We start from the raw sequence: 24,298 nt of genomic DNA, 5'->3' as shown, positions 1-24,298 counted from the left end.
ATAGATGCTCTTGTTTATTGAAGAAGAATTGCTGTTGGTTTAAGAGACTCTGGCAAACCTCTAATTAGGGGGGTCATAATCTCAGGTTTGGCAGGCTGTTGCATTGGTGACTCATAGCCAGAGATTAATTTCCTTTCATGTATCATTTGCAAGCATGCAGCTTTGTGTATGTTTTCTAGGAGTTGGTCTGGAGTGCCGACTATTGCCAGAGGGTCACCCCTCTCAAGGGGGTTTAACCCCCCTGCCCAGTAAGCTGCACGCTGTGTCAGGGACCATGGAGCACGTGTATTTCCTGTTGTTAAGAAAACTCCATGCCCCATATAGCCACTTGCTTCTTGTTCACTTAATTTAATTTGGTCACCCCCAGTGAGGGAAACTCTAAACACATACTCCGTCTCTGATTCACTTGGGAGGCGGGAGTATTCTTTCTTTAATTTAGCTAATTCAGTGGTCGTGTATGGTATTTCTTTGATGGTTATGTGGGGATCATGATCCTCTTCATTTATAGAATTATATTCTGTTTTGATGAGAGGTCTCAAGTTGGAGCAACAGTGTTCCCCACAATTTTACATGTGTTCTAATTCTTTCTGAGGGTAGATTTGTTTAATGTTGTATGCCTCTTTTCTTTCTATTTCTGTGGGTGAATCTGCAGATTTTAAGTTTTTACTTCGCCCTTCTGCAAGGGAAGTCTGCAGCAAATAATTCTTTCTTTCCTGTTCTAATTGTGTTTGCAAAGCTTCTACCAAATTTTGCAGGGATTCTATTACTGCTTTTTCTTTCACTTACCCGTTTAAAATGGGTTGCTATGGCTGCCGAGAGACAGGCCCCCAAAACTGAGCAAAGAATGGTTTTATTTCTGCCCAGTTTATATCTAACATCATGTTGTAAAGGATATATTCTATTTACTATGTTTTCAAAGTTAAACCAATTATTCTGTGCCCACCTTTCTCCATCTGGAGAAGGTCTAGCGCCATGTTTCGCTAACAAAGCATAAAATGCATTCTTATCTTTTTCAGTCATTTTGTGAAGGGACCAAAACCACCCTCAGGAAGATATTCTTAAAGTTACACCAAAAGCACAGCTACAACTGTGTTTCCCTTCGCTTCCCTGGAATGGGCGAGGAGACCAAAACTTCCTGGGAGGTTCACCTTAGTTACAAATAGTTGTCTCCTCAACTATCCAAGCAGCCCAAAACACACAAAAACCCCTAACTACAGTCCCATCTTTTGCACAATGAGATCTTTTTGTGAAATCCTGATGGCAGGGAGTGCTATTCGCCTGGGCATATAGAGTTTGTGGGAATTTTCCTTCCCCCCCTTGCTTTCTAACAGCGCTCACCAAAGTGGCGTGCTAGGTGCGGCTGAGACGAGGGTCCTTTCCCTGTTACAAACTATATAAAACCCGCAACCCCTCTGTCCATCAAGATCCTGTCCGTGACGCCAATTTAATGTCAGGGTCCGCAAATATATGCAGGGAACCTGATGGTTTGTTTTAAGGATCTCAAGGCGCAAAAGACACAGCAGGGGACAACTCAGTTTACTCAATCAAAAATGCACCTTTATTTAGTGCCAACAAATACAATAGTGGAGATTTGAAGGGAAATAAAGGATAGCGAGAAAAGAGAAAGAAGAGGTGGGTTATAGCTACCAACGGAGAGACGAAATCCTTGTGGTCTGGCCAATAGATCCGTCTTCTTCTGTGGGGAGATCTCAAAGTCTGTGGTTATCTCAGGGGTCCTTATAGTCCTCTCCGAAGCGACAGGCAGTTGGCCAAACAGGTGGGGGAAATCATTACAGTGTGCTCATTTTGAGAACTCAGAACAGGTCAGCCGTCAGCAGGTACAGTGTCAACCAGTACAAGTCAGCAGGCGCAGTCTCTTCACCGTGACTTGCCCATTGTTTCTGCTCAGGTTCTGATGTTCCGAGAGAAATGCGTGCTGGGTTTTTTCCATCAGACACACCGGCAGGCAGCACTTGGTCAACATCCCACCTCAGCCAGGCCAGAACTCCTGTGTTGAGATTTTAAAGTCCCTTTTAGGGGTTTCAGTCTCTGTCCTTGACGATGGTCGTGAGGCAGATAAGGGATCTTTGGACTGTCTCTTACACATGGGGCCCTGCAGTGTCACAAGGGCTCTTTGCTTCCATGATGCCCTACAGTGTCACAACGGTGGCCTTGGTCCAATGGGGCCCCAAAGTGACACAATGCTCACTTGGTTCCATGAGACCTTGTAGGATCACAATGACCTCCTTGGCTCTGCAGTGTCACAATTGGACTCCTGGTTAAAGGAGACCCCAAAGTGTCACAATGGATCCTTGTTTCCATAAAGTCTCACTGTGTCACCATATTCTCATCAGTTCAATCAGGCCCCACAGTGTCCCAATGGTCTACATGGCTCAGCAGTTTTGAAATGGCCTTGGTTCCATGAGGCCCTGCTGTGCCACACAGATCCTTGGTTACACAAGGCCCCACAGAGCCACAAAGATCCCCTTTGCTTTCATAATGCCCGAAAGTGTCATAATGGCCCCTTGGTTCTCGGAGGCCTCTCAATGTCACAATGGACCACTTGGTTTCCTTGGCCTCCCCTGTGTCACAAGGGTTCCTTTATTCCATGAGCCCTTGTAGTGCCACACTGCTCTCCTTGGTTCCATGAGGGCCTGAAGTGTCACAATGTCCCATTGCTTCTATGGGGCCCCAGAGTGTCACAAAGGCCCCTTGGTTCCGCAGTATCGCAAAGGACACTTATGGTTCCTTGAGGCCCCAAAGTGTCACAGTGGCCCCTTGTTTCCATGGGGACCCCAGTGTCATAAGGGTCTCCTTGGTTCCAAAGTGTGACAATGCACCCTTGGTTACAGGAAGCCCTGCAGTGTCACAATGGACATTTGCAAGGCTGGAACTGCTCTGGAGCCAGGCTGAGAGAGCTGGAGCTGTTCAGCCTGGGTGTGAGAAGGCTCCGGGGAGACATTAGAGTCCATTCCAGCACCTAAAGGGGCTTTGAGAGAGCTGGAGAGGGACTTTGAACAAAGTGACAGGAAAAGAGGGAGTGGCTTTCCGAGTGAAAGGACAACAGGGAATGGCCATGAGGGCAAGGAGGGCAGGTTTAGATAGGATATTGGGAAGAAATTCTTCCCAGTGAGGACGGTGAGGCCCTGGCACAGGTTACCCAGAGAGGCTGCAGACTCCCCACCTCTGGCCGTGTTCAAGGCCAGGTTGCATGGAGCAATCTGGTCCAGTGGAAGGTGTCCCTACTCATGGCATGAGATTAGAACTGGATGATCTTTAGGATTCCTACCCAGGCCATTCCATGATCCTAGATTTGCCCCTCCTGCTCTCATTTAGCAGCAGGTTGACATGTTCCTTTTGCAGCCATTTCCTGCAAATACAGCAGCAGAATTAACCTTGCTCTAGATATTGCCTGAGGCCTCCATCAGCTCCAGCTGAGCTTTGGCTTTCCTAAACGCATGAACACACGCTCAGGTCAGATCACGGCATTCCTCCGCCATAGCTTGTCCTCACTTCCACCTCCTGGTCGTTGTGTTGTGGCTCATCCCTGTCATTTGTCTCTGAGGCAGCACAGCTCCCCTGCCCAGCACAGGCCCCACATCCCCCTCAGCAGACACGGAACAGCACAGGGTGTGTTTTGGGTGGGCAAATGTTCCAACCAGAGTGTCCACAGCAGACCTCAGTGTCCAGTTCCAACACCCACATCCCATGCCAGGGTTCACAGAGAGCCCAGCCCTGGGGACAGCCAAGGGCTGGGTGAGGAGGGAGCCTGGGCAGGGCTGATGCTGCCCCTACACTGGTGCTGAAATCAGCAGGAGGAAGGAGATAACCACAGAACAAATAGACCAATAAACTGGGGTGAGTGCCAAGGTGTGCCAGTGGCTGATGGAAGAGGCTGGAGGGATGGTTAAAGCCCTGGGGCACCTTCTCACACTGGCCATGCCACCAAGGCCACAGACCAACCTCCTCAGTGCTGCACCTGCCAGTGTGGGATCCTTGCCAGGGGACTGGCACAGCACCACACACCTGCTGGAACGTGTCCTGGCCCTGCAGAGTCACACAGCTCAGCTGACATGGGTGGGTTTTATCTCCTGGACACTTCCCAGTCTAGCCCAGCTTCTGCCCAGCTCTGCCCACCTCCCCTGCCCTCAACCCAGCCCAGCCAAATCTGGTTAAACCGCATGGCAGTGCCTGCTCTGGGCTGCTCCAGCACTGGGTGCACTCACCCCACAGCCCTGGCCCCCTTGAAAGGCTCAGCAGCTGCTGAGGGGTGGAGAGGGAGATCAGGCTCCAGATCAGCCCTAGTGCTGGAGGATGAGAGACTCAGTGATGCTCCAGTAGTCAAACCTGTTCAAATACTTTCCTCAGAACCTCCTTGAGATGAGAGGTGACCACCAGAGGCCAAGGCCAGCCAGGGCTCTCTGTCCTGGCAGCTTTTTTCTCAGAGAACCCTTGCATATAGGGAATTTTTCAGGGGGAGTATTAATTTTGCCCATGACCACCTGGAAAGACAGATGGTTCTTTTCCATAGGAAGGAAAGCACTGAGGCACTATACTCCAGAGGCACTGATGAGAGGCAGCCCTCAACATTGCAAAATAAGCTGGACCTGTCAAGTGGCCCTTGGGAGGCCAAACCAGCCAGATCTGTTCCATGCTCCCTTGGTTCCATGAGGCTCTGTAGTGTCACAACGTTCTCTTTGCTTCTGAGGTGTCACATTGGCCCCTTGCTGCCATGAGGCCCAGCAGGGTCACAGTTGGTTCTGTGGGGCCCTGCAGTGTCACCATGGTCTCCATGATTTCATGTGGCCTTGCAATGTCACAATGGTCTCCATGGATCCACAGTGCCCTGCAGGATCACAATGGTTCACATCTGGTTCCACCAGGCCCTGTAATGCAACAATGGCCTCTTGGTTCCACAAAGCCCTGCTGCTGCACAGTGGCCCCTTGGTCCCATGGGGCCCAGCAGTGCCACAATGATACCATTGGTTCCATGAGACCCTGAGGTGTCACAATGGCCCCTGTGATCCATGAGGCCCTGGAGTGTCACCATAGTCTCCACTGGAAGGAAAGCACAGAGCCCCAGTGCTTCAGGGGCTGATGAACGGCAGCCACCAGAGGCCATGGCCAGCCAGGTCTCTCTGTCCTGGCAGCTTTCATCTGGGAACAATGGAATAAATATCTTGGATTCTGTACCTTGGATATATGGAATTTTAGGGGCAGAATCTTTATTTCAGCCATAAGCACCTGCATGAGAAGGGCAGTACATTCCCATAGGAAGGAAAGCACAGAGCCCCAGTGTTTCAGGGGCACATGAGAAGGGACCCCCAACATGCCAAGGTCAATTTAGTCAGGCCAAGTCAACGAGACCTGTTCCCTGTTGTCTTGGATCCATGGGGCCTCACAGTGTAGCAATGGTGGTGTCATATTGGATCCTTGGTTCCATCAGGCCCCGCTGTGTCCCATTGCCCCCTGGTTTCCATGGGGCCCCATAGTTTCACAATGGTCCCTTGCTTCCATGAGGCCTTGCAGTGCCCAAATGGTTTCCTTGGTTCCATGGAGCTGCACAATGACACAGCGGCCCCTTGGTTCCATGAGTTTCTGCACTATCAGCAATTGTTCCATTGTTCCAACAAGGCCCTGCTGTGTCACAATGGACTCTTGGTTCCATGAAGCCTTTCTCTGTCACAATGTACTTTTGATTCCATGAGGTTGCAGAGTGTGACCATGGTCTCCTTGGATCTGCAATATCACCATGGGCCATTGGTTCCATGTGGCTCTGCTGTGTCAAAAAGGATTTTGGTTCCATGAGGTTCCAAGGTGTCACAGTAGAGTCTTTGGTTCTTTGAGGCCCTTCTGTAACCCAATTTACATAAATATCAGAATAAAACTCCTTAACACTAATTTGCAAATAAGAGAGCATCAGTTATGCAGCCTCGAGGTCTAAAGTGGGGTAACTCATAATCTTACACGGACATGTGATTCTAAAAGAGTGTTTCTTAATTACAGTTGCTACATGTGAATTACAATTTACCCATTATCATAAAACTCACACCAAGTTCTGAGATTCACTCCATGATTTTCTATCACTGCACTCTCGAGCTAGATGTCTTGTCCGTGTTTTATAACCATCCTTGCTGGGAAACCAGGCCCTGCATGACTTTTCCCTGTGCTAAAACATCACAGGCACAGGAAAAGTTGAATAAACCCTCCTGGATTAAAGCCCAAGCTTTTGTGTTGCCAGGCAGAGGCAGGCAGGATGCAGAGCTGTCAGCAAAGGAAGGGCCCAGCCAGGTGGGGCAGCTGGGGGATGACGACAGCCTGCAGGAACAGAGGCGCAGAGCACGGACACCTTAGGACAGCCTGGGCTGCACAGGGCACAGGGATGGGCAGCAGCTGCAAGGCCCTGACAGAGCCAACTCCTGCAGCACTTTGGCCATGGCTGCTGGGCCTGGGCCTGAGCCATGAGGAGGAGACAAGTGACCCTTGCAGGCCTGGGGCCTCATTGTTTCCTTGTCCCTGCTCAGCAGCCGGGCAGGGGCCGCCCCATGGTGCTGCCCTTGGCATTGCACATCCCCACATCCCAGTGGGCCAGGAAGAGCCCTGAGCACTGAGGGAGGGACAGGATGTGCCTTGGCAAAGTTGGGACAGCTCCAGCAGCAGAGCCGTGGGCAGGGAGGGAGGGAGGCAGTGCTGAGGGAAGCCCTGCTGCAGGGGACATGTGGCACCTGCCGGCCCTGCCCTGCAGGGCACACACTGCCCTGAGCAGCACAGCTCTTGTGTCCCCTCCCAGCCAGCACAGCCCTCAGCCCGGGGGCTCGGGGCCCTCAGTCCCCTCCTGGGCTGGCAGAGCAGCCCCAGAGATGCAGGGCATCTCTCCTGCCATGTGCCCATTGCCTGCTGACCAGGGCCTGAGGGCCACTGTCCTGCACTGCTGCTGCCTGGGAGGGGCTGTGCAGGGCTGGGCAGGGAAAGGCTTTTCCTCAGGGCCCGGCTCTCTCTCACCCTGCCTTGCCCAGGTGCTGCTGGCATTGCTGACGGGCTCTCTGGGAATGGCAGTTCCAGCTGCAGGCTCAGGCTCAGCCCTTGGGTTCCTCCTGTGCAGGCTGAGCACAGCAATGGGGTGTCCCAGCTCCCTCTGCCCCGGGGAGCTCTGGGCAGGGCAGGCTGGGAATGAGCCGAATCTCCCTGATTTAGGGAAAGGCAGGGGCCACTTTGTGTGTCAGGGATCCCTCTGCTCTCAGCAGTGTCACCTGGCTTTCTCGGGTAGCACAGGATTGGAGCTCAGAAAGGTGCAAATCCAGGGCTGCTGGGAACAGGAGAGAGGGACAGAGCAGCTCCCCTCAGTCTGCACTAAGGCTCAGACAATGCACCTGCCTCACTGGACTCTCTGTTCTATCCAGATGCAGCAGAATCTCTTGTTCTGCCACCTGCAATCCCTATCCCTTTCACTTGGTGTCTCCTGTGCCTTAGGAGGAGACTCAAGTTCAAACCCTAGGACTGGCCCCTGCCCTCACTGTTCCCCTGCACTGACTGGGGCTCAGGGCTGACTTGCAGGTGTCCTGCATGTTGGAGTCTGGCTCCTCACTGAACATTGGCCAGCAGCAATCAGGGCTTGAGCAACCAAGGTGAAGGAAGTTCTCCTAGACATAGAAAAAGGGGATATATTTACTGGCAGGGACTGCTCTGTGAGAAAGACCTTTGACTTTACTGCGAGAAATCTTCCCTCAAAGTCACTTTCTTCCCTCCTTCAACAGATTTCAAGACCCCAATGCAGCAAATGTCCAACAGCAGCTCCATCAGCCACTTCCTCCTGCTGGCATTGGCAGACATGTGGCAGCTGCAGCTCCTGCACTTCTGCCTCTTCCTGGGCATCTCCCTGGCTGCCCTCCTGGGCAACGGCCTCGTCATCAGCGTTGTAGCCTGCGGCCACCACCTGCACAGCCCCATGTTCTTCTTCCTGCTCAACCTGGCCCTCACCAACCTGGGCTCCATCCTCACCACTGTCCCCAAAGCCATGCACAATTCCCTCTGGGACACCAGGACCATCTCCTATGCAGGATGTTCTGCACAGCTCTTTCTGTTTGTGTTTTTCATTTCGGCAGAGTATTTCCTCCTGACCATCATGTGCTACGACCGCTATGTGTCCATCTGCAAACCCCTGCACTACGGGACCCTCCTGGGCAGCAGAGCTTGTGCCCACATGGCAGCAGCTGCCTGGGCCAGTGCCTTTCTCTACGCTCTGCTGCACACGGCCAATACATTTTCCCTGCCTCTGTGCCATGGCAATGCCCTGGGCCAGTTCTTCTGTGAAATCCCACACATCCTAAAGCTCTCCTGCTCACACTCCAAACTCAGGGAACTTGGGCTTGTTGTTCTAAGTGCTTCTCTATATCTTGGTTGTTTTGTGTTCATGGTTTTCACGTATGTGCAGATCTTCAGGGCTGTGCTGAGGATCTCCTCTGAGCAGGGACGGCACAAAGCCTTCTCCACCTGCCTCCCCCACCTGGCCGTGCTGTCCCTGTTCCTCAGCACTGGCACATTTGCCTACCTGAATCCCTCCTCCATCTTCTCCCCACCCCTGGATCTGGCATTGTCAGTTCTGTACTCGGTGGTACCTCCAGCTCTGAACCCCCTCATCTACAGCCTGAGGAATCAGAAGCTCAAGGATGCCATGAGGAAAATGATCACACCTGGTTTTCAGAAGCCATAAACTCTCATTCTTCTGCACAGTGTTATTGCGTTACTCATTTATGCTCACTCTGTGTCCTGTATTTTTTGCTGCTGACACAGGAGTTACACTTTTGAGAATTTGTTCCCGCAAACGTCTGTGACTACACAATTTTTGGTTCAGTATTTGCCTTTCTAGCAAACCCAGAGACAGTACAACCAAGGAGTTGTGCTACATATGTGCTTACAGAACATAAAGAATTCTGTATTGCCATGTTTGCTGGACATCTTTCCACCCTGACTTCTCTGGAGCTGAAGGGTTGGTGCTTCTGTGCAGAGCTGGGGGAGAAAAGGGAACCCCAGTGCTCCTCATTGCCAGGGAGCCCCAGGGCTTGTCCTCCGTAACCTCCCCTTCCTTTACTTCTACACTCCCCTTCAGGGCCCCTGTGTTGGTTGAAGGCCTCAGGGCTCCTTCAGCTCTGTCAGTCCTGCTGTGTGATTGTCCAGGGACTGCAGGCAGTGACAGGCTGTGGGCACTGCCGGGACAGAGCTGGGCTCTGCAAAAGCATTTCCATCATGCCAGGGCATCTCCTCAGTGCACGGCCTGAAAGCTTCAATCTTCTTCCCAGTTTGCTCTCAAAGATGTGCCCAACACAGCGCCCTGGAGACAAAAACAGCAGTGACCAGCAGAAGTGTGGCAGTGTTCAGGGTGGGGGCCCCCAGCAGTGCCCTTGCAAAGCCGGCCCTGCTACAGCAGATGCCTCCCACCCCAGGTCAGAGAGGTTGTTCTTCCGTCCATGGAGGGACATCAAGCGACCGGGTCAAGAGTCCGTGTTTGCAGTGCACAGACAAGACACAGCCCTGAACATCTTGTGTGTGTGAGGGGACATAAACCCAGTGAGCACAAACACCTTCAGCAGTTCCTGGACTTTGCAGAAAGCAACGTCCCCTGGGAACCCCTGAGTGCAGGGCTGGGATGAGCTCCTGTGCTCAGAGCTCCCGTGTCCATCCCTCCGGCCATGGGGCACCTCAGGCCAGGCAGGGCAGGGTGACACCCGCAGGGCTGAGGCCCCTGCCAGGCTCTGGCAGTGGCTGCACAGCCCAGGGAGACCCTGCCTGTGCTGCAATAACCTGTGTGTGTGTGTGTGCGCAAGGGAAGGACTCGTGCTCCTTAACAGCCCCAGGGCTTTGAGCAGGGCAGGAGCCAGCTCAGGGCTGGGCACCTGACACAACCCTGACGTTTCTGGCTGTGACTCCAGGAACAACCCCCAGTGTCACAGTGATTTTCATCTCACCTGCCTTGGACAGGGCCATTGCAAATGTCTCTCCCTGACAGCTCTCTCTCCTCTGCCTTTCTTGCCTGTGTTTGTCACCCCACAGCAGGAAAGCAGCCCAGTCTGGGGAGCATCTCCTGTGCAGTCACAAGGGGTTTTGCAGGCACGAGTGCCATTGCCCTCTAGCAGATGGCACCATTACTTGACAAAGCACAGAGCACGTTTAGGAAATATAAATGTACTCAGAGGCTCATACACCTGCTTGTTTCTACTCTGTAAACCTCTTAGACAGGTTTTTTAGCAGCTAAGAGAGACAGAGGTGTTTTTCCTCACAGCTGTCCTACCAGGAGAGAGCAGACAAGAATGGCCTTGACCTTCTCTGGAGAAAGGGGAATGAGATGATGAGAACTCACCAGCGTTGTTCCCATTGTGTGAATGACACATGAGACCAAGGTGGCCCTGTGACACTGCAGGGCCTCGTGGTGCCCAAAGACCATTGTGACACTGGGGACACACGGAACCAAGGGGCAATTGTGACATTGTGGGACCTCTTAGAACCAACAGACCCTTGCGATGCTGCAGGGCCTCGTGGAGCAAAGGGCCCCACGTGACTCTCCTGACACTCTTGGTGCCCAGGGGCCCCTGTGACACTTCAGAGCCACATGGAATCAGGGATGCCCCTCTGACACTGCAGGGCTTCATCATCATCAGTCTCTACTGATAGCTGTGTGTACCTACAAGGCAGAAAAACAGGGGAGCCTGAGCCTGTTGATCCTAAATAGTCCCATCTTCATATGAGCATGTGCCTTGATACCAAAATTGGCCAGACAGAACTTTTTAACACAACTCTGATTTTCAGAAAGCAGCCATTCTTTATTGCAGTGCTGGTCACACAGAGGACACTTCCTCTAATTGAGTGCCCAAATGTTATGTGAACAGTTTTTATCAGACACACTGATTAGATATTCATGAGCTATCCCTGCTTACTTGATGGATATGTATTGCTTTACATAATTGCTACCCTTATCTGAAGTCCTTATGTGGTTCTTTGGAGTCTACCTCCAACACCTGGTGTCCTTTTCAGGTGGCTGTTCCTTGACCCCTGTGTAAGGGCAATAGGATTGTTTTGTATAACTTGTGCTTTGACAGCCTTGCACAGCTGAGCAGACATCCTGCTGGTGTTTTGTGTGAGTTACATCCTTTATCTGTTTCTCCAAGGTTGTGCTGTTCTGTTCTAGTGTCCTCATGAAATCTCCTCTTTCTTGAGGCTCAGTTCCTTATGGGCACTGATCTCTCAATATCTCTATTTCATTTTATACTGTAGGGCACTATAAGAGTGAATCTTGATGCAAGCTAAAACCATACAGCAATTATTCTGGTGATCATTATAAACAGATCTTTTAACCAAGTCCAACTGGGGAACCATGAAGAAAGTTTGGTCCAGATTTCTTCAGATCCGCAGGAGGTGTTATCTTGAGCTGTGCATTGTAAAAATTTTTAAACTACAATACTCTGTCCCAAAATCAGTTCTTGAGCTTCCTGGATCAGGAGAAGAGCAGCTGCTACTGCCCTCCGAGAGCCCAGACGGCCCTGGCTGACACTGTCTGGTTGCTGTGAAAAGTTGGCCCCAGCCATGCTCTGGTCCCCAGGAACTGTGACAGCACTGCCAGTGCTGGGTTTTGTCTCTCCCAGGGAAACAGATCAAACGGGTCCAGGGGGTCTGGGAGCCCCAAAGCAGGGCCTGCAGGAGGGGGCCCTGGAGCTGTGAAAAGGCAGCCCAGGAATCACCAGTCCAGACTGTAAAGTCCTGCTGAGTTGCCTTCAGGAGCTCACACAGAGGCTTTACCAGCAGCCCATAATTGCTGATCCACAGCTGACACCATCCCCCCACCCCGAGAAACACCTATGACTCTCTTACCATTTGTGTCTGTGGAGTTGGCAAACAGCTTCTTTTCCTTCCTGTCCCAACCTCCTTTGTCCCTAGAAGATTTCCAATACAAGGCAGGGTTCTGTGGTCTGCAATATTTGTAGTACGGGTTTACAGTAGGTCTGACTGAGCTGGGAATTTCCCAGGAATGGGGGGAAATGGCCAACAGCCTCTTTAGAATCATCCGTTCCAGTGAAAGAATTCTTTGGGAGTGTTTGGAAAAGGTGGACAAAAGACAACAAAATCTCTAAGGTTTTTTCCTGAAATGGAAAACAGAACAATCAGGGTGTGAGGATTGTTTGAAGCACAATCTCTGTGCTGTATGGCAAGACTGCAGGAAAAGAAAGAAGCAGAGAAGGAAGGATAGAAATGTTTGTCCAGACTGTGAAATTATCGCCCTTGTTTTTGCCATGTTCCTGTCTCAGCAAGATGAGCAGGAATTCAGCACCAGAAAATGCAACAGCAGTTACTGAGTTCATCCTAGAGGGTTTCCCAGAGCATGATCCAAGACTGCGGATGTTTTTATCTCAGGTCCTTCTGCTCATGTACCTGACAACAGTGATGGGGAATGAAACCATCCTTTTCCTCCTGTGTGTGGATCACCACCTGCAAACCCCCATGGACGTTTTCATCTGCAGCCTGGCCTTCCCGGAAATCTGGTTTACATCCTCCACAAGCATCAAATGGTTTGTGATGCTGAGTTCTGGTCAGAACACTCTCACTAGGCAGCTGCTTTGCCCCAAACTATTTTTATTTTGCCCTGGGCTGCACAGAGTTTTTCCCTGGTTGTCATGTCCTTTGACCGCTGTGTTGCCATCTGCCACCCTTTGCTCTAAGCTGACATCACAAAGCCTCAGCTCTGTGTCCACCTGGGTGTTGCTGCTTGGGTCCTCGGCTTTGTCCTGCTGAGCTACTGCTGCTCTTCCTCTCTGAGCTGTCTTTCTGTGGCTCCAAGATCCCCCATTTCCTCTGTGACAACTCCCCCTTGTTCAAACTGTCCTGCTCTGACACCAGCCTGCTTTGGGAAAGAGACTCTGTCTTCTTACCGTGTGTCATGCTGGGCTCCTTATGTTTGACTCTGGCATTTGACATCTGCGTCCTTTTCTGTGTTCTGCATCTTCCAGCAGCCTCTGGGAGGAAGAAAGCTTTGACCACGTGTTCTTCCCATCCCATCACCTTATCCATTGCCCGTGGGAGCTGCATTGCTCTCTGCACGTGTCCTGCAGAAGATGTTTCCTTGAGGACCAACAGAACTGGAGCTCTGCTGAACACAGTCCTGTTCCCATTCCTAAATCCATTCATCTGCAGCCTTGGGAACAAATCTGTGATCCTGGCCCTGAACAAATCCATTGCCAGGCCAAGAACAAAGCCTTTCCTCTAAGCATGGTGCATTTCTGGAAAGCCATCCCAAGGATCTGGTATCATCTGTTACACAAAACCAGTGCCTGTGTGTGCAGCCTCCAAACACGGCTGCCTCAGGAGATTGATGCTCCTGCTGGGTTGTGTCAGGTTAAGAGAGAAGAGACTCATCTGCACTCCCAGACAGGGCACCAACAATGGCAGCAGGACAAACTCAGTTCATTCTCTGCCCGGGCTGCTCCCGGGCCCATCTCAGGAGAGCCACCAGCTCATTAACAGCCCATCTCTGGAACAGAGAAGAGCTCAGAGGAACAGTGGCAAGTGACAATCCAAATTACAGCTCCTGAGTGATGGACACCTTGTCCCAGCTCCTTTCCTGGGACAGCCATCAGCCCTGCTTTGAAATCCCAAAGTTTGAAACCCCAAAGTCACCCTCCCAGTAAAGAAAGACTATCTCTTGTGCAGTCTAAACCCTCCCTGGTACAGCTTTGAACCATTCTCACACATTCCATCCCAGGATATCAGGGAGAAGAGAAAGGGAAATGCAGGGCAGAGCCAGGAGGGCAGCGAGATGGGAGTGTGTAGCCTGCAGGGACACAGGAGCAGCTGTGGGACAGCGCAGGACAAGCTATGCTGGATGTGGCCAAGGGCCTGGCAGGGCTGGCAGTGCCCAGGAGAAGCCAAGTCTTGGTGCCCGGGGGCAAAGCAGGGTCTATGCCACCAAGGGCTGGGAGGGGACACCTTGTCCTGAGGCCTTGGGGCCTCCTGGCACAGCCCCAGCAAGGCTGGGCACTGTCACCCCCTTGTCCTGCCCTCAGCATCCCCCCACACCCTAGTGGCCCCAGGGATCTGCTGGGACCAGTCCCTGGGGAGCCTTGGTCAGGAATGGCCCTGGGGGGCTCCTCAGTGCTCCCAGGGACTGCAGGTTTTTCAAAGCACTTTGGGTTTTGCTTTTGCCTGGGAGTCTCTGAGGGGTTTGTGCAATCACGGCCTCCAATTATCTGCTGTCCCTTGAGATGTTTTGTCACTAACAACACTCAGTGGGGCTCATTAATGCCTCAAGTTACTCAAGAGTCATTAAAGTACTACTTTCTGACACTGAATCACTCTGAGAGGTTTGTGCAGTCATGGCCTCCAATTATCTGCTGTAATTAGTCCCTAGAGAGGCTTTGTACTGACACTCAGTGGGGCTCATTAATGCTCTGAGATACTCAATGTCTTTTAAGGTACTTTGGGTTTTCCTTCCCACACTCCGTCTCTGAGAGGTTTTTGGGCACTCTTGGCCTCCAGTTCTCTCCTCCAAGGAGTCCATGAGGAGCCTGTGTTGGGGATGGACCACAGTGGGACCCAGGAATGCTTTGAGACACGTTGGGTTTTTCCTCTGACTTGGACTCCTGGAAAGGTTTGTGCCATCTCCTCTCAGGCCCTGAGGGCTCAGCACCAAATGCACCACGGGGCTCTTTGGGATCAAGCAAGTCCTGACAAACCATGGCTCTGCCTTGATTTCCCTCTGGTCTGGTGCAGTTCATTAGGAAGGTTTTGTACTGCAGTTATGGAGAAAGATTTCAAAGAGCTTCTAAGAAATACACATTCCTGTAATAAGGGTGTGTTTTATTACTGTTCTCTTTGGAGCAGAGGTGATTGAAGCATTCTGTGATTGATGTCGATCCATGCTCCCTCCTTAGGTCTGGCCTACTCAGAGAAGCTGTGCCTTGAGGTCTGACCCAGTGTGGACAACCTTGTTCCACATTCCCCAAGCCCATCCTGCCTGTCCTCACTCACCTGGGACCTGCTTTGCTCAGAGAGCTGCCTGCACTCAGACAAAAAAGGGCTTTTCTATTTTTGAAGCAACGTAAAACTCTTAATTTTCCCCACTGAAAACAGACACACTCCTCAAGTGTGTGCCAGCCCAAGGGGCCACCAAAACCACTCCAGCCCTTCCCTGGGCCGGCTGTGAAGGTGGATCAGCATCCCAAGCTGCCCTGGGCCACTGCAAGGGGCTGTGGCCATGGACACATTGGGACAAACTGGGGACAATGGCAACAGTGTGGGGAAGACTGGGGAATACTGGGGCGTGCTATGGAAGATACTGGGGGGAATTGGAAGGGAATGGGAGTAAGCTCAGGTGTATTGGGAGGGACTGGGCTGTACTGGTGATGAAATGGGCTGTAAAGGGGCGGACTGAATGGGCACTGGGGTAGAACGGGGCTGTACTGGGGATGAACTGGGCTGTACTGGGAAGGACTAGAGGGGTTGAATCGGCTGTTCCCGCCTCCGCAAACTCCCATTTGCCGAGGCTCCCGCCCGTCACCGCCAGCACCCAATCAGTGCCAGGAAACCAGGGCCTCGGGGCGGTGCCTGGTGTCGGTGCCACGTTTCGGTTTTGCCTTCAACTCCCATCATGCACCGCGGCCCAATTGAGCCCCATTGCACCCCGGACTACACTGCCCGTCATGCCCCGCGCTCCACAGAACCCCGCCCCCGTATGCCCTCTCCCCCCATGTGTACCCTACGTTTCACCCAGACCCTCCAGGATCCCTAAGTGCCCCCTCAGTATTTATTTGGAACCCCCCAAAATCGTCCACGACTCCCCTGAATGCTCCCAACCCCAGAGATGCCCGTTAGAGCCACTTCTGGGAATTCATCTCCGATCATCCCCCGTGCTCTCAGAGCTCTGCCGAACACAGTCTCGCGCCGAAAATTCCTGCTGTGCCCCGTGTCCTAAAGCGCCCGGTTCGAGCTCCCCAAGTTCCCCCCAAACCCTCCCGAACCGCACACGTTTCCCCCGAGGGCCTCAAGTCGCAACTCGGACGCAGAAGTGTCCGCCAAGCGCCTTCCCGGACCCGCCACAGCTCCGCTTTATGCACTCCCAGGACTACAGTTCCCAGCATGCTCCGCGGCGCACACAGAGCCCTATTCCAGCCGTGACTCCATCTCCCGTCATGCCCCGCGCCCTACCGACAGCCATTGGAGCTGTGCGTCGAACTCCCGTGATACTCCGCGGCCCCGTTACACCGTGTTCTACCCGCGCCTACAACTCCGATCATCCCCCGCGCCCCAGAGAGTCCCCTCAGGGCCCCCCAAGTGCCCGCCCGGACCCCGAAGGGCCCCAGATTCCCCTTCCTGACCTCCAAGTGCCCACCCGGCTCCCCCAGATGTCCTTCAGACCCCCAAATTTTCTTCAGATTCCATCCCCAGGTTTAGAACTGCCCCAAATGTGCCCCAGAAATGTCTCCGTGGACCCCAAAGTGGCCCCTTTTACTCTGTCTGAGAAAACGATAAAGAAGATGACAAAAGGAGTAAAAATAGGACTAATTAGCATAATAGGGAGGAATCAATAGCCAGATGTTGTCAATGAATTAATAAAGGGAATTGTGTTATTTAGAACCAATGACCAATAATTTTTTGGGTTGCTAAAAATGTATCGATTTTTTAAAATACATGTAAAACTTAGGTAAAAACATATATAATATTATTTTATATATTTATAAATATTATTATAATTTCCTTATAATTTTTTTAAATAAGAAAAATTCATAATTTACAAAAATTATTTCAGATGTCAGTTTTTGGTGGATGATTTCAGACACAGTGAGGTTAGGGTGAGGAGCAGGTTGTCCAAACAGGGTCAGCCTGCAAGGGGCTCATTCTCCATGCCCAGACCTCCTAAGGAGACACTCAGCATTAAGATCACTTGGGGAATGTTTCTTTCACCTCTTCAATGGACTGAAAAATACAAAAAAAAAGCACCCTTGATTAGAAAAAAAAAATCAGGAGATGCACTTTGAAATTTTCCTCCATAAGAGAACTCTAAACTGGCTCCAAGCAGCTGCACAAGCCCTGGAGACGAAGACAAGTGAAGGAAGAAAAGGAGGTCGTGACTGCTTTCTGGATTTGAATCAGCCCCATGCTGGATTTGGGGCTGAGTCCACAAGCTCCAGGCACTGAGAGAAGGTTGAAGAAGCTGCTCAAGGAAGCAGAAGCAAAACTCCAAGACCCTTGGAGCATCCCTGGGCCCCACTGAGGGCAGGGAGTGCCAAAGGCTCCCCAGGGACTGCTGAGAGCAGATCCTTGAGGCCAGGATTGCAGGGAGGCGCAGGCTGTGAGCAGGGAACTGCAATGCTGAGCAAGGCCTGGGCTGGTTGGAGGGAGCAGAAAGGCCAAGCCCTGAGCCCAGACCTGGCACAGCAGGGCCTGTCCCTCCCGGGTGGCTCGGGGCTGGTTGTGGGGCAGTGGGATGGGAGGGGCAGCAAGGACAAATGGCACAAAGCTGTGTGACACTCCCGATCCTCATGGCACTGAGGGCCAGTGTGACACAGCAGGGCCTCATGGAAACAAGAGGCCATAATGAGCCTGCGGGGCTGTAACACCCCAGAACGCTGAAATAATGGGGGTACCCAAAGGTTCTTTTACTCGTGTTTGGTGCACAAGGAGAAATGCCAACCAGATAGTCTCAGGATGAACAGATGCACAGAATATTCTTATTTGCAAGGAACAGTCAAGGATCATAAGTCCAATTCTGAAGTTAATGGCCCATAGAGGGATGGAACCCTAAACCTCGGTGATATTAGCACCATACTTTAACCAACTGAGCTAAGAGGTCAAAGCAACACACAGCTCTACTGGCAAAATATAGAAAATCAAGGAACTTGGAAAACCATTTAATAAAACATCCAACTCAAAATAAAACTCTTATCATAGCAGTAGCTTCATTGACTTAGACCATTTGACATGGAAACCTTTACAGAAGTACAGAATGACAAAATGACTAGATTGGAAGAGACCTTCAAGATCATGGAGTTCAACCCATGTCCTAACACCTCACCTAAGCCATGGCACCTAGTGCCACATCCAGTCTTTTTTAAAACACATCCAGAGATGGTGATGCCACCACCTCTCCAGTCAGATCATTCCAGAACTTTATCACCCTTTCCATAAAAATCTTTTTCCTAATTTCCAAGCTATATTTATTTTTGTGCAGCCTTAAGACTCTGTCCTCTTATTCTGTCAATGGCTGCCTGGAGAAAGAGACCAAGCCCCACCTGACTACAAACGCCTTTCAGGGAGTTGTAGAGAGTGATAAGGTCACCTCTGAGTCTCCTTTTCTCCAGGCTAAACAACCCCAGCTCCCTCAGTCGTTCCTCACAGGAGTTGTGTTCCAAGCCCCTCACCAGCCTTGTTGCCTCCTCTGGACACATTTAAGCATCTCAAGGTTATTCTTAACTGAGGGCCCAGAACTGGACACAGCACTCGAGGTGTGGCCTCACCAGTGCCGAGTACAGGAGAAGAATGACGCCCCTGCTCCGGGTGGCCACACCATTCCTGATCCAGGCCAGGTGCCATTGGCCTTCTTGGCCACCTGGGCAAACTGCTGGCTCCTGTTCAGTTGCCTGTCGACCAGAACCCCCAGGGCCCTTTCTGCCTGGGCACTGTCCAGCCACACCATCCCCAGCCTAGAGCACTGCAGGGGTTATTGTGGCCAAAATGCAGGACTCAGCACTTGGACTTAATAAACTTCACCTTGTTGCACTCTGCCCACCCATCCAACAGTTCCAGGTCTCTCTGCAGAGCCCTCCTACCAGCCAACAGATCGACAAATGTTCCCAGCTTAGTGTCATCTAAAAATTTACTAATAAGAGATTCAATAGCCCCATCCATGTTGTCAATACAAATGTTGAACAGAGCTGGCCCCAGCACAAACCCCTGAGGAACACCCCTGGTGACTGGCTGCCAGCTGGATGCAGCACCCTTCCCCACCACTCTCTGGGCCCGGCCATGCAGCCAGTTGTTAACCCAGCAAAGAGTGCTCCTGTTCAAGCCGTGGGCTGCCAGCTATTCCAGGAGCGTGCTGTGGGAGACAGTGCCTAAGGCCTTGCTGAAGTCCCAACACACAACATCCACAGCCTTTCCCACATCCACCACACAGGTCACCTGGCCTTAAAAGGAGACATAAAAACTGGTCAAACATGACCTACCCCTCCTAAACCCATGCTGGCTGGCTCTGATACCCTGGCCATGACACAATATAAACTGCTCCATGACCTTTACCAGGTACTGAGGTCAGGCTAACTGGCCTATAATTACCAGGATCCTCCTTCCCACCCTTCTTGTGAATGGGTGTCACATTGCCCATCTTCCAGTCATCTGGAATCTCACCAGTGGGCCAGGACTGTTGGTAAATGATGGAGAGCGGCTTCACAAGCTCATCTGCCAGCTCCCTCATCACCCTGGGGTGGATCCCACCTGGGCCCATTGATCTATGAACATCCAAGCAGCTCAGCAGTTCTCTGACTGCCTCCTCCTGGATACTAAGTTCCCTCCCACATCCAGTACCGAGCAAAGGTTGGCCTTCCTATTGCAGTTAATATATTTGAAAAACTTTTTTTAATATCCTGTACAAAATTGCCAAAGTAAGTTTGAATTGAGCGTTGGACTCCCAAACACTTTTCCTACATGCCCTAGCAATCCCCTTAAATACTCCTTGACCTGACCCTCCTTCCAAAGATGATACATCCTCTTTTTATTCCTAAGTTCCTTCAAAACCTCCTTGCCCTTTCAGGCTGGACGTTTGCCTGGTCAGCTCATCTTTTGGCACACAGGGAAAGCCTGTTCCTCTGCCCTCAAGATCTCTGCTTTGAAGCACGCCCACCTTCCCTGGACTCCTTTGTTTTTAAGGGCTGCTTCCCTAGCAACTCCCTGAATAAGTCTCGTAAATAGGCCAAAGTCTGCTGATTGGAAGTCCAGTGTAAAAGTCTTCTTGATGTTCTTCCTGATTTCACCAAATATTGAGAACTCTATAATTTCATCATCACTGTGTCCCAAGGAGCCTCCAACCACCACATCTCCCACCAGCCCTTCTCTATTTGCAAACAACAGGTCGAACATAGGCCCTCCCCTGGTGGGGCTCACTCACCAGCTGCAACAAAAAGTTGTCCTCCATACACTCCAAAACCTTCCTGGACTGCCTCTTTCCTGCTGTATTAAGTTCCCAGCAGATATCTGGCAGCTTAAAGTCACCTACAAGAACAAGGGCTGGTGATCCTGAAACATTCTCCAGCTGCTTATAGATTAAGCTGTCCACCTCTTCTTCCTGGCTGGGTGGATGATAACAGACTCCCAGCAGGTTCCCCTGGTACCCCGTCCTGTTTTCTTAGGGTACAACGGTAACAATGAAAACCTTACCAAGGGCACAACTCCCAAGTCCACAAGGAAAAGAACAGACAAGCTGTCAAGTTCTTCAAATATTTGTCCTGCTTTGCTGCAAGACTCCTACTGCACACACGGTGTGGAAAGCCAAGGGAAGCTGCAGTTGGTCGCACGTCTTGTGACAGAAGCTGCACCTCGTTCTCCAGGAAGTGTTCTTGGAAAGAGCAGACGAGACTGTGGAGAAGATTCTGGGAAAACTGAAGGAGCTTTTAAGAAATGAAATGAAACTGTAAAGAAGCAATCAAAGATGTCCTTGTCAAATGATTTTGATGCTCCCCTTTTCCATCTTGCACTACTTCTCCATCCCATGAACTACAAATGGATCTCACCTCTAAGATCCATGATTTGGCAAGTTGGAGATGCTGTAAAATACCATGAGCTACACACAATTTGCCTTCCCCTGTTTTTCTTGGAAAGCAATGCTGGAGACACAAGTGCAGTGCTTGGGCCAGGTACGAATTCTGCATTCAGGGAACGTGCTCTGACAGTGTCTGACCCTCAGCAGGGACAATGCACAGCAGCAACCAAGGGGATTGCTCTGCCACAGTGCAGGAGTCAAGACTCTGGGTCTTGGCTCCTGTGGGCAAAGTTCCCGTTTTTGGACAGGCTCGGGGCTGCCCCCGGGGAGCGCGGGCTTGGCGTGGGGCTGAGCAGGCAACGGACAAACGGATCCGGGGAAAAATGGCCCCCGGGCTTCAGTTGCTACGGCAGCAGCGGCAGCAGCGGCAGCAGCAGCGACAGCAGCAGCAGAAAAAGCGACTTGTGTCGACTACCTCCTGCTTTTCCTCTCCCGCAATCCCGCACCCTCTCCCGATCTCCCTGTCCCGGTGTCCCCGTCCTCTCGCAGTCTCCCTCTCCCCTGCAGGGCCGGGCCATGCCCCCGTCTTCGCGCCCGGCCCCGGGCCTCCCGCCGCAGTCTTGTCTTCGCCGGGCTCTGGCTGTCCTGGCGATGGCGGTGCCGGACGAGGATCAGTGCCTGGGGCTGCGGCGGCATCGCCGTCCTTTGCCTCCGCCTGTGCCGAGCACGGCCCTGGCCCCGGCCCCAGCCCCGGCCCCTCCTGGGCCCTGCGGAGGACACACGCGGCGTTGCCGCTCCCGCCACCTTCACTGCGGCTTCCCCGGCCCGAGCTCCGCCGCTCAGCAGCGTGGCCGCCGGCCCCGAGCTGCCGCTGTCGCGTTGCCAGGAGCGAACGCCTGGGCATTCGCGGCCCGGGGCGGTTGAGGGGCGCTCGGGGGTCGTTGCTGGCCCCGGGCCGAGCACTGACAGCCACGTCTCGCCGGCAGGGAAGGCGCAGCAGGGCCTCCAGGAGCAGTACCGGTTGGGTTCGCTGCTGGGGCGCGGCGGCTTCGGAAGAGTCTTCGCAGGGACGCAGCTCTCGGACGGCGCACCGGTGAGCGGCGGGGCTGGCGGCGGGCGCAGGAGGAGGAGGAGGAGGGCGGAGGAGGAAGAGCATGGGGCTGGGCAGCGTGGGCAGCGTGGGCAGCGAGCTCAGCCCGCTGCTCCCCTTGGCTTGCAGGTGGCCATCAAAAGGGTGCCACGGAACCGCGTCCGGCGCTGGGGAGAGCTGGTGAGTGAGCGGGGGCCAGCGGGAGAAGCCGGGGCGTGCCGGGCGGGGACGAGTTGAGGCCCAGCAGAGTGGAAGACGCCAGGACGCCTCGAGGGAGAGCGGGCGTGGGGCCAGCGGAGGGTGCAGAACATCCCGGGCCTGGTGAGGGCCTCCCCACCCCTGGCACGTCCTCAGCCCCACTGACGGCATCGTGGTCTTCCCACAGCCCAACAGCACCAGCGCACCGCTGGAGATCGTGCTGCTGGACAGGGTCTCCACTGGCTTCCCTGGTGTCGTCCAGCTGCTAGATTGGCTTGAGCTCCCCAGTGAAATCGTGATGGTGCTGGAGCACCCAGAGCGGTGTCAGGACCTCCAGCATTTCATTCGGGCACAGAGGTTCCTGTGCGAGGAGGTGGTGCGGGAGCTGTTCCACCAGGTGCTGGAGGCCGTGCGGCACTGCACCAGCTGCGGGGTCCTGCACAGAGACATCAAACCAGAGAACATCCTGGTTGACCTGGCCACCGGGCAGGCCAAATTGATCGATTTTGGCTGTGGCACCTACCTTCAAGACACGGCATACACTCAATTTGCAGGTGAGCCCACGCAAGGATGTGCTCCCAGCTCCTGACATCTCATGGCCCAACATCTCACAGCCCAACCTGGGTGTGGCAGTGGGGATTCTCCCTTTTGCTGCCAGTCATGGCACTGAGACTTCAGCTGAGTTGCTTTTGAGCAGGGGTGGGTTGGGGCCCAGCTTCCAGCCCTGCTGGCAGCCTTTGCCAGCCACTCTGCCCAGGACTGGGGCTGGGGCAGCCAGCCCGACAGAAACACCCGTGGGTGGAGGTATCAGAGAGCGTGGAGTCAGAACCTATGCACCAGCCAGTTTGGTGTGCAGGTGAGAAAGGGCTTGGACTGCTCCTCTGGCCTTCTTTGTCTTGTGTTCATAATGTTATTTGGGGCAATGCAGGCAGGGAGGAGGAAGGCATGGTTTTCCTCCTGCTCTGAGTGGGAGTTTTCTTGTTCTGGTCAGGCCTTTCCAGGGCTTCTGCCGCCCTTTTCCTACACCAGTGGTTTCTTTTCCAATGCCAGTTTTTCACACAAGTCCCAGGTCCTGGTGTCAGGGCAGCGGGTCACACCATGTGCCACTGGGGCAGTCCCCACATGCCCAGGGATGCTGGGGCCAGGCTCTGGGAGCAGCAGCATCCCCCTGATGAACTCCATCTGTACTCGATAGGAACACCAGCATACAGCCCGCCAGAATGGACCGACTTTGGCTGGTACTATGGCGAGCCAGCTACCATCTGGTCCCTGGGCATGCTCCTGCACCAGATGGTCTGCGGGCAGCACCCTTTCAGGAGTGGCTGGAACATCAGCTGGAGCCAGCTCCCGCTGCCACAACGGCTCTCTCAAGGTGGATCCTCATCTCTGGGCACGGGGGGAATACCAGTGCTGGGAGACAGCAGTTGGCTCGTGAGCATCCTGCTCTGGCAGCTGCTGAGGAGGTGGCACATGTCCTGCTCTCCTGCTCTCCCCTAAAGCAGGGAATTGATGGGAAAGTTTAGGCCCAGCTCTGAGCACATCCAGCATGGCCTGGGCATGGGAATATGGGGCAAAGCAGCCAGGGGCCTTCTCCAACTGACTGGCAGTTTCTGGTTTCTCTTCCCAGAGTGCAAGGATCTCATCAGGTGCTGTTTATCCGTGGATGACATGGAAAGGCCTTCATTAGAAGACCTTTTTGGTGATCCTTGGATGCTGGATATTCATCTGGAGTAAAAGAAGGGAGAGAGCCAGAGGCTCATTTTGATGCAGGGCCCTGGTAAGTTCCAGCTGCACACATGCCTTGGCAATCAGAAGCAAAGAAACCCAGACTTTTTTGTGCTGCCTGTGTCACTGCACAGGGGTCATCAGGTGGGCACAGGCAGCCCTTGTGCTGGAGCTGAGCTGCTCTGCCCACCACTGGTGGCTGCCATGCGAGTTGTTTTGGCTTGTCCTGGTTCACTGACAGCTGGGGCCCTGGGCAGAACAGTGACAGCCTGGTCTCACCCCCAGGGAAGGAGAAGGAGCCCCTGGAGAAGCTGGACCAGGTGGGGCTGCTGCTGCTGGAGACAGCGAGGATGACAACAAGGATGACAACCTCTTCCTGAACCTGGCCACCAGCAATTGAAGGTGATGGACTTCAATTCTGGCACCTTCTTCAAAGCCAGGCTCCACAGCCAATTTGCAGATGAGTTCACACACAGGGGGATGCTCCCAGATTTGGGCATTGCACAGCCTGGCCAGGAACCAAAGGTTCCCCCCTTTTTACTGGGGCTGATGCA

At 53.0% G+C, this 24,298-nt stretch overlaps 2 protein-coding genes across 2 annotated transcripts in view; both read left to right on the top strand.

Moving 5' to 3' along the window:
• LOC136302483 (serine/threonine-protein kinase pim-1-like) overlaps positions 1 to 23,753 on the top strand; it is a 51,799-nt gene extending 28,046 nt beyond the window's left edge. The window contains exons 4-6 of the mRNA XM_066205959.1: positions 22,207 to 22,573; positions 23,215 to 23,391; positions 23,647 to 23,753. Of these exons, the coding sequence (XP_066062056.1) occupies positions 22,207 to 22,573; positions 23,215 to 23,391; positions 23,647 to 23,753 (651 nt within the window). The remainder of the gene's footprint in view (positions 1 to 22,206; positions 22,574 to 23,214; positions 23,392 to 23,646) is intronic.
• Positions 7,778 to 8,710, top strand: LOC136302436 (olfactory receptor 14C36-like). The gene has a single exon (XM_066205935.1). It carries the CDS (start codon positions 7,778 to 7,780, stop codon positions 8,708 to 8,710), a length of 933 nt encoding a protein of 310 aa, XP_066062032.1.
• Positions 23,754 to 24,298: the final 545 nt, after the last annotated feature.

Source organism: Chamaea fasciata, unplaced genomic scaffold (genome assembly GCF_029207755.1).
Source record: "Chamaea fasciata isolate MVZ Bird 193981 ecotype frontalis unplaced genomic scaffold, bChaFas1.0.hap1 SCAF_29, whole genome shotgun sequence".
Classification (NCBI taxonomy): Eukaryota; Metazoa; Chordata; class Aves; order Passeriformes; family Sylviidae; genus Chamaea; species Chamaea fasciata.
The sequence above is the reverse complement of the archived record's forward strand: the minus strand, read 5'-3'. Positions and strand labels throughout refer to the sequence as shown.